Genomic DNA, 8,787 nt, shown 5'->3' on the forward strand with positions numbered 1-8,787 from the left:
ATAACCATCTGATTTTGGGCTTCAAAAGCCTTTTGTTTGCTTTACATTTACAGTATTTTGGCAGATCCTGTTATCCATAGCACCTTACATATTACTAGCATGACAATTATTTGTGTGCTCCCTGGGAAATGAAGCTACCGATGAGCTACAGATGGTGAGCTACAGATGAGCTACAGATCTGTCAGGGATCTGCTTGTTTTGCTTATTGTCCTGCTACAAGTCGAGGCAACACCCAATGAGATTTGGACCATGTGTGATTGTATTTGAAAAATTAATGTGCTCCTGTAATTCACCATGCGGCTGCTGTCAGCTGCCATATCAAGAGTCGATTCCTCTAACTGACACAGAATGAACACGCCTCCATCATATTTCACAGATGAGCAGTTCCTTCTTTCCTCCACATCTCCCTTTTTCCATCACGTGGTACATATTTACCTCGTTTGTCCAGATTTTTCCCAGAACTCTACAGGCTGTTCTATGTAGTTTTAGCAAAACAGTAGGTTTATCATTGGACAGCATCTTGTGGTGAGCCCTCCAACATTATGCTGGTGTGTTTCTCCCTTTACAGCAGTCTTTGACTTATCAATACCCATGACATGAACAGTGACAAATGGTTTTCTTCATGATTAACAGTACTCTTCAGTTAGCCGATATTGTGGTGTACCAGATTCTATACTCCTGCTGACATAACCAATGTATTCTTCACATCACCTTCAAGATTCTAGGTAGTATTCATTGCGATATGAATGTAAGTCATTGTGGATAATTGGTAGTAGCTCAATGAGAGGCAAAGCTCCATCTCTGGTAATCAGTAAAGGAAGTCTTCTCAGCTTCCTCAAGAGTCCTGCTTATGCAAACTGACCTCTCAAGAGGATTCTCAACCTCAGGAGAGCAGGAATCATTGCTAAAAGAGGACTTGTAGATAAGCACACTCATATCTCAGCAGTCTTGACAAAATACACATATAGATATGAAAAACCAAAATGTAACAATGCTTCTTGACCATATTCAATCATATTGTTTGTGTTCATGAGGCATCATAGAAGCCTATATGACAAAACTTACATGAAACATATCCGGCCATTAAATGCTGAAAACTAACACACTACAGATAACTTTACACTAGCAGATTGGCTTAGACTACAGTTTATCAGTTTAGCGCCGTTGCTCCACCACATGCTCTTTGTTTATGTTTCTACCTGCCTGTGTGCGTTCGTTGTTGTTCTCCCTGGCTCTGCCTCTACTCATGCCAGTTCCTTTCCCAAATACATCCACTTGTTCCTTATTGCATCTCATTCCCCTTGTGTGTTTAGTCCTCCCTGTCTGTGTGGTCATGGTCGTTTGTTATCTTTATGAAACTGTTCATGTTTGTACATTACTTAAATTTCGTATGAAATACCTTGGTTTGTGCCTGCACCTTGCCTTTTATCCCCACACCACATATTGTGGCAGTACGTATGACCCAACCAAGGATGCAGTGAGGGCTGGCTAAGGGAGCCCTGTTTTGGATGGACTTGCCCAATGACACCGAGCAGGCTCAGGAGAGGAAGAGGCTCACAGCAGAGCTCACATCATCTGGCAGATAGGCTGGACCAGTTTGTTGGAAGAGACACCACTGGTTGGGGAGAGCACAGGTTTGCGTGCTTTCCTGCAGACGTAGCAACACTACTGGGCAGGTATAGGCGTGTCTGCCCCACGCGAGAATCGCGCCTCTGGGGAAGCAGGAGGATGGCCGGAGGAGAGACGCTCCAGCCTGCTGCCTCCTGCGAGCGGTCCAGCCAAGGAGGTCAAGGCCATGCTGTAGACACCGTGGGAATAAAGATCATTCCAAACCAGAACCCAAGTTTCCAGCTATCCCCACCCTGGTGGCCAGGGTCTCCTTGTGCTTGCCAGAGTGGGCCTCTGTTCTCCAAGTGGGCCTCTGTTCCTTGCTAACCTTTCCTTGCGGCACCTGTGCTCATAGCCCTCATCTATTTAGTCCTCCCTGTCTGAGTGGTCACAGTCATTCATTGTCTTTACGTGACTCTTCATGCATAAACATTGCTTTTGTTTAATATTAAACACCTTTGTAGCCTCTGAAGTTGTCATAGCATAACTTTATTCACTCAGTAGAACTGAGTAGTCCACATGCTGTAACAGGGAGTCACGGGGTATGGGGAAGATAGGTGATGTCAATGTATCTGTCATCTGCCTAACCACAGAGACCCTGAGACTTCCTGCAGAGGCAACATGAGAAATGTCAACCAAAAAATGTATTTCTGTATCACAAGGGATTCAACAAGAAGGTATCTTCCTTTCCATAGAGCTGCAACTGCAGTGTAAAAACAGACTGCATGGGATTTACCTTTCATAGTCTCATTGCAAGCACCTTCTTAGACATAAGGTGTAAAATCCTTGATAGATGATGAAGGAATCTCAAAAACACAACTGCATGCAGCAAGTCAGCTCACTTCAAAATCAGCTTCATACATCACCACCAAGCTCTAGTTTTGCATGCATGCTTCTTTCCCATTAGTCATTGCACCAACCACAAGCTCTATCTCAGCCACAACAGGTACTGATGCACTCACTGAAATATGCAATAAAATGTCCCTAGGACCATGTCCAATTAGCACACCTCCTGGGAATCACTGCTTCATCCATAACCTCACAAGGTTTTTTAAAGGTAGAATAGTGAGCCAAAGAAACACTTCTATTTTTACTGCTACTAGAAATACTTTTTTTTTTTTCAAAGTTATTGCGTCAAAAGAGTTCTTCAGCGCCTGGAAAATGCAGCAGCACTGTATTTATTTTCCCTGCATGGCAGAGAAGTCACATAGAAACTCAAATGCCTCCATAAATAATTGGATTTTCCTAATGATTAAGTCAGTAGAAGTAAAGTGGAATTCACTGTTCTACATGTTGGAGGCATGTTGGAAATTGTAGGGAAGAAACATAGTGAATGGAGAAAAACCTACAAATATGGAACGAATTCAAACTGAGGTTGTGGGACATATTAGACATGTTAAGACTGTTAAGACATATTAGACTTGGTGTAAATTTCCAATTTTCAAAAATAGTGATTTTTGTTAAAATATTTTTTTAAAAATCATCAATGCTTACAAAGAGCAGTCAAGACCTTTGGCTCTCAGCACAACCTTTCATATCAAGTAATGAGCCAAGTGAGCCAAGTGTCAACTACAAAATGACAAATATCAACAAATTAATAATATTAATAAGAATATCAAAGTGTTAAGTCCACCATTTCAGCTAAATCATTTTTCATGGTGGATGACAACAGATGACAACAGAACGTTTTTAAGGATGGGTGTAGTTGTAAGATATTGTCAGGATCATTTTGTGGATTTACATGTGGATTTATGAAATTTGGCAGATGCTCTTATCTAGAACAACTTATAAAAAAGTGTTATTGTCAAGTCTAACAAAATTTATCCTTAATGAAGGTACATCTAGCCCTATAGCCATCTAAAGTTTCCAATAAGCTAACTTGCTGCTAGAGTCAGGAGTCAGTAAGATAGAAATTTGTACACAGCAGTTGTTGTTTTTTTTTTTTTTTTTGAAGTGGCATAAAATCAGTTAGTCCATTAGTGTTTATTTAAAGGGCCCATATCTTACAGTTTTCATTAATAATTTTCCTTGATGTTCATTTGTGTGTGTTTGTTTTAAAAACAGCTACAATTTATTTTTAGCAACCTTTTTACAATCTTCTTTAACCCTCAGAATGTTTCAGTTACTGCATTTTTAATACAAATGTGCTCTTCTGATTGTCTGCCTATGTTGTCCCTCATTCAAAAAGAAAGCATAGCTGAAATATGTCTGAGAACTCCAATATGAGTGGGTGGGTGTATATATATTTGATTTGATTTTTGATTTGTGCTCATGACATTCGAGAAACAGTGATTTTAAAACAGGATGTTCATGCAACTTAGATTTTATATGTGGAATGTATGGACTGGGAGAGTGAATGATTTTGAAACTAACCATATTTATACATTAAACATAATTTCTTTATTTCAATAAAGCAAGTGAAATTCAGTTTTCCATAATAGGGCCCCTTTATTTACTCTCTGAAAAAGTGGTCCTTCAGTCTTTTCTTTGAAAATAGGAAAAAACTATTAAAATAAAATGTTACCATTTGCACCTTTGTACAAAGAAATATTTTGAAACAGACCTAAAATATGTAGGTTTATTAACAAGACATTGAGTTCCAAATATGATAGTTCTTAAGCAGAACAGATTTGAATCCTATAACTGGGCAAAATAAACTCCATTTGCAGTGATAAAGAGAACCCTTACTTTAACCCCACTTGTGTGAACAGTGCCAAGTATGGGAGAAATTGGGCTTGCTCAGTCAACTGATGATAGCCTTACTCCTGCCATGACACCAAATCTATGTTTTCCATGCATATAACAATCTTCCAAAGATGAATTTAATCTGAACAAATAAGCACATAATATTCAAGCACACTATTGCTAAATATGCAAATGCTGAAGGAAGCAACTGCTAGCAACCAACCAGATTGACATGATGCTCCCCTGCTGGTAGACTCCTGTATTGACTAAGCACATGACTTGTGTTTATATTTTGATCATGTGTTTGTCTCACGTTCATTGCGTGTATCCCATGTGGTGTGTGTCTTCCTCACTGGCATCAGAAAGTATGGAGACTGACAGGACCGAGTGTATCAGATTGTAAGCACACTCTTTAGGAGAATACTACATCCTGACTTTCCAGAATTTATTTAAGTGATTTTTTGAAAAATTCCAGGATTCTACCCCATGCATCCACCTCTGCATGTGCATGAACCTTTGGCTCCCCTCCAAAAGCAACCACTTGACCCACCGCTGCATGGATCCCCGAGGGGTAATGAGGCATGTATGGCACTTGCACATAGTGCCCTGCCTTTGGATAGCTCACCATCTCATAGTCTGTCTTTCCATGTGCTCTGAGCCTACTACAAGCCATCTCTGCAAAGTAGACACTGTTCCAGTTCCTGTCGTCTTCTGAGACTATGAACAGAAACTTGCTGCTTGCACGCTCAATAGGGATGACGGTGGCAAGGTTCTCCTTCTCCATGGGGTCTTTAACAGCATCTCGGATGTCCAGAATTCCTGATTTCATTATGGTTATCTTTGCAGTATTGGCCAAAAGAGGTGGGATGACCATGTCTTTGTAGTGGAGTGGGAACAAGACATTGGCATTGCAACCATTGATACAGACAGTGGCTTTCACATTGGTCAAGAATGATGCCATTGATAGAGCTAGATCCCCACTCTTTGAGAATGACAATATGCCTACTCCAGTTTGTTGCACCTGTGGAGAGATAGAAAGAGTGAGGCTTGCAACAGTCCATTTAAACGGATCAGTTTAAGTCACTAAAATGCCTAATTCTGCTGACCTTAGGTTGCGTCTGCAGGAATGCAATGGCTTCTTCAAAGTACTCCAGGTGAACCTCATCAACCTTTTTCCTCGCATCCTGGTAGCCAAAAATAGCCAGGGCCAACACCACAAATCCCCTGTTTGCCAGAAGAGCTGCTTGTGGCTCAGATGCGATTCCTCCCAAAGTAATCAGAATTATAATTCCAGGGAATGGGCCATCTCCTGCAAAAGACATGTAATACTGTCATTCTCTGTAAAATACAATCAAGGCAAACTTGGCAATATGATTTTAGGCAAAACACTGAAAAGAGAATTGTACTACAGCAGAGATGTAAAAGTCTCAAGAAGTCTCTAATTTTGTATCACACCAGTGATTTAAATAACTTAAGTAACTGACATTTTGGATTTGATATTTAGTAAACTCCAGAGGACTGGAAAAAAATCCATGAGTATATAATGTCTGAAATGCCTTTCGCAGGCCTAGAATTTAAAAGCTAACAGGAGAAATTCCAAATAAAGCTGACAGAACTGAAAGTTAACTAGCTAGCTAGCTAGCCTACTTACCAGGGGGTACGAAAAGGGTTCCCTTTAACCTGCCACCCCGTATAGGAACTCTTCGCACACCCTCAGCTAGCAAAACCCTTTCGTTTGTCTCTTTGGCGAGGATTTCGCCACCGCTGGAAGCCTGTATTTCAACCGAAATGGGTTTTGAGGCGTCTATAATCGTCAGGTTTTTGTGGGGAACCTCTGGCTGCATAGACCAAAATAATCCCATCGGCTCAACACCTGTGTAAGTACCGCCTATGGAAGAATGCCGCACTACGTCAATTTCTCCGTTCCCGTCTGCCTGGTAGGTGGCAGAAGCCCTAAACACCACGTCTTTGGCATCCCTGTGTTTAGACTGGAGCTCGACGCGCTGTTGCGGAGCCAGGCCGACCATTTTAATCTGAACTGATTCATCAAAAAAACAGCTGGTAGGTAGAATTCGCAGCCGGACTCCAGAATCGGAATACGTCCTCGCGATAAAATATCTAGCTAAAAGTTTATTTAGAGGTCTGAATAGCATCAGCATGTTGTATTAGACCCCGCAGTTTCCTTCGGAATCACTAAATTGTTCTTAACGTATCGACACGAGGTTGCCAAATATGTATGAACAAATCGAAAAGTAGAGGCAACAGATCATGTCCTTGAGTGACCGAGTCCACTTTGCTAAGCGGAAGTGTGTCGTAAACGGCCAAGTAGCAGTTGATTAAAAAAGCACGTTCCTAGAAATATTTAGTGTTAATTTTGATTAAAAATAAAGGCAAATTATAACTTTACTAACGCTGTTTTTATGACGCTAACCACATACATTGGGCATAACTTTATGTGAAGATTGCAAATGACCTAGTTAGACTAGTTAACTACTATATGCTAACTAAGCTTTGTAGTTATAGTAAATATAGCTATAATATTTAATAATATTTAACCAGGCTGACTGTTTTGCCATTTGATGAACTGTTGGTTAAATAAAATTTTACTTTTGAGAGCTTTTATATCTGAAGTTTAAAATTCATATTGAATTTTGGTGTTCTATTGATAAACTTCTTCCAGGTTGCCTACCACTAGCGTTTGAGATTTTTAAGGACTATTTTTTTTCTTTGATTTACTATCTGATTTATTATTTTAAATATTAAGATTTAAAATCATAATAACTTCATTAATATAGGTCAGTTAACGGATTTGTTTTGTCTTTTATCAGTAAAGCTGTTAAATGATCACTTCTTAGGAAAATAGGCCTATACAAATTCAGGATTATACTGAATTTACTTATAAGATTAGTATGAATGTAAATGTTCTATGAGTGCACTTTAAAAATGAATGAAACAAATGACAACTCTTTTGTTGAGGCTAATTGGCCACTATTATTTTTACTTATTTATTTAGGCCTATGCATTCTTGTGTTCTTAATTTAATATTAAAGTGCAACAAAGAGAAAATTGTTTTGTTTGTTTTTGTTTTCTAGCTTCCTCTGCAAAGTCTTTTTGAGGCTTTTATTTGTCTAGGCAGGGACGTGGGCTTTTATTTTGAAGACGGACATACTTCTTCCCAACCTTGGTTATCTGCCCAGCACAGCGGCTTGGACCGTGGGGCCACAGGTGGATGCCATTGCTGTCCATTCCATAAAAATTCAGGCTGTTTTATGTTAAGGTCTAACCCCAAAGTTTCTGTAATTCAATTGTTATTGGATGAGTACATTCTGTTCTCTGTTGTTTATTTGCTACTGTGTTGCATTTGGTAATCTGAGGAATCTTGGAGGGATTTCCAGTTTGGGATCTTGTTTGGTGAATATTTTGTTTGGTCACACTCTGTAATCTTACTGGAAAAATGAACTGGAAACTAATAGAGACATTACAGAATGAACTCCATTAAATTTATTTCTCAGTGCAACAAGTCATAATACAAGGTAAAATGTGTTTTGTTATAAAACATAACTTTAATGTAAATGTGAACTTCATTACATTACTCACTGTGTTTGTCTTATCCAATTCTGTTCATGTTATTCCATCATTTTACTAAATCCACTTCCAACAACCACATACTTCTGATGTCAAATTTGAGGAAGCATGCTTATCACAAGTGTCTTCACTTGAGATTGACACAGCCTGTTATTTCTTTATGAAAAGTAGTCCTTATTTTATTATTAAAGCGTATTATGACGTTAACAATCATTTTATTATGAATATCATTGTATTCTTGTAATTCCTCACCTTAAGGAGAACATCCAAAGGTTGTCATTGGGTTATTTATATTTGGAAATAGATTTGCTGCTGCCCACTGCACTCCGCTCTTGTCTTGTCTAAATATTTAACTTTGTTTCATGCATAAGATTTCAAAATGTAAAAGTCCTGCTATTATTTTGTATCATCCAGTTAATGGGATGAATGATGCTACTTACTTGGTTGAGACTTTTTTTAAAAATTTTAACAAAGGCTGTCACCTGACAGAGCTGGTAGAGCAAGGTGCTGGCATTACCAAGATCATGGGTTTGATTCCCAAAGAGCACACATACTGTGATATTGATTAAGGTAAATTGTTCTGTATTAGAGCTTCTGTGAAATGCTAAAAATATCAAATATGTACCCTCTAGGAACTAAGTTAATTCCACCACCTAGACAACAGTGCAGAGAAAAGTCCTCATACAAAAGTCCTAACCCAGACCTTTTTTGAACCTATAGACCTACCTTAATGGGAACAGATATACTACCTTTTAATTTGTCAGTTTGGTCAAAATTATGTGTATTTGTCTGTATGTGTGATTTGACTACTTTTAGACAACAGTTGATTATTATTATTTATCTTTGTTTTCTCCCAAATGTTCATTTATGTTTGTGAGATATAACCACATAAAGAAAACCACTCAACCC

At 38.8% G+C, this 8,787-nt stretch overlaps 1 protein-coding gene and 1 long non-coding RNA gene across 2 annotated transcripts; one reads left to right on the forward strand and one right to left on the reverse strand.

The window, feature by feature from the left end:
* Positions 1 to 3,993: 3,993 nt before the first annotated feature.
* On the reverse strand, positions 3,994 to 6,591 carry acot20 (acyl-CoA thioesterase 20). The gene is made up of 3 exons (XM_026999710.2): positions 5,945 to 6,591; positions 5,400 to 5,602; positions 3,994 to 5,314 (listed from the first exon to the last, which is right to left on the reverse strand). Exons 1-3 carry the CDS (start codon positions 6,450 to 6,452, stop codon positions 4,739 to 4,741), a joined length of 1,287 nt encoding a protein of 428 aa, XP_026855511.1. The 5' UTR covers positions 6,453 to 6,591; the 3' UTR covers positions 3,994 to 4,738.
* Positions 6,079 to 8,202, forward strand: LOC113570992. Its single transcript, XR_003409947.2, has 3 exons — positions 6,079 to 6,170; positions 6,281 to 6,354; positions 7,386 to 8,202. It is a non-coding gene; the product is annotated as an uncharacterized LOC113570992 (long non-coding RNA).
* The last annotated feature ends 585 nt before the right edge of the window (positions 8,203 to 8,787 follow it).

The sequence above is a fragment of the Electrophorus electricus genome, chromosome 3 (genome assembly GCF_013358815.1).
Source record: "Electrophorus electricus isolate fEleEle1 chromosome 3, fEleEle1.pri, whole genome shotgun sequence".
Classification (NCBI taxonomy): Eukaryota; Metazoa; Chordata; class Actinopteri; order Gymnotiformes; family Gymnotidae; genus Electrophorus; species Electrophorus electricus.

Coding starts and splice junctions, on each gene's coding strand:
- acot20 (XM_026999710.2), bottom strand. CDS start 6,452: ATGCTGATGCTATTCAGACCTCTAAATAAACTTTTAGCTAGATATTTT. Junction 5,603..5,944: donor AACCCTTTTCGTACCCCCTG/GTAAGTAGGCTA, acceptor TGTCTTTTGCAG/GAGATGGCCCATTCCCTGGA. Junction 5,315..5,399: donor TCCTGCAGACGCAACCTAAG/GTCAGCAGAATT, acceptor ATCTCTCCACAG/GTGCAACAAACTGGAGTAGG.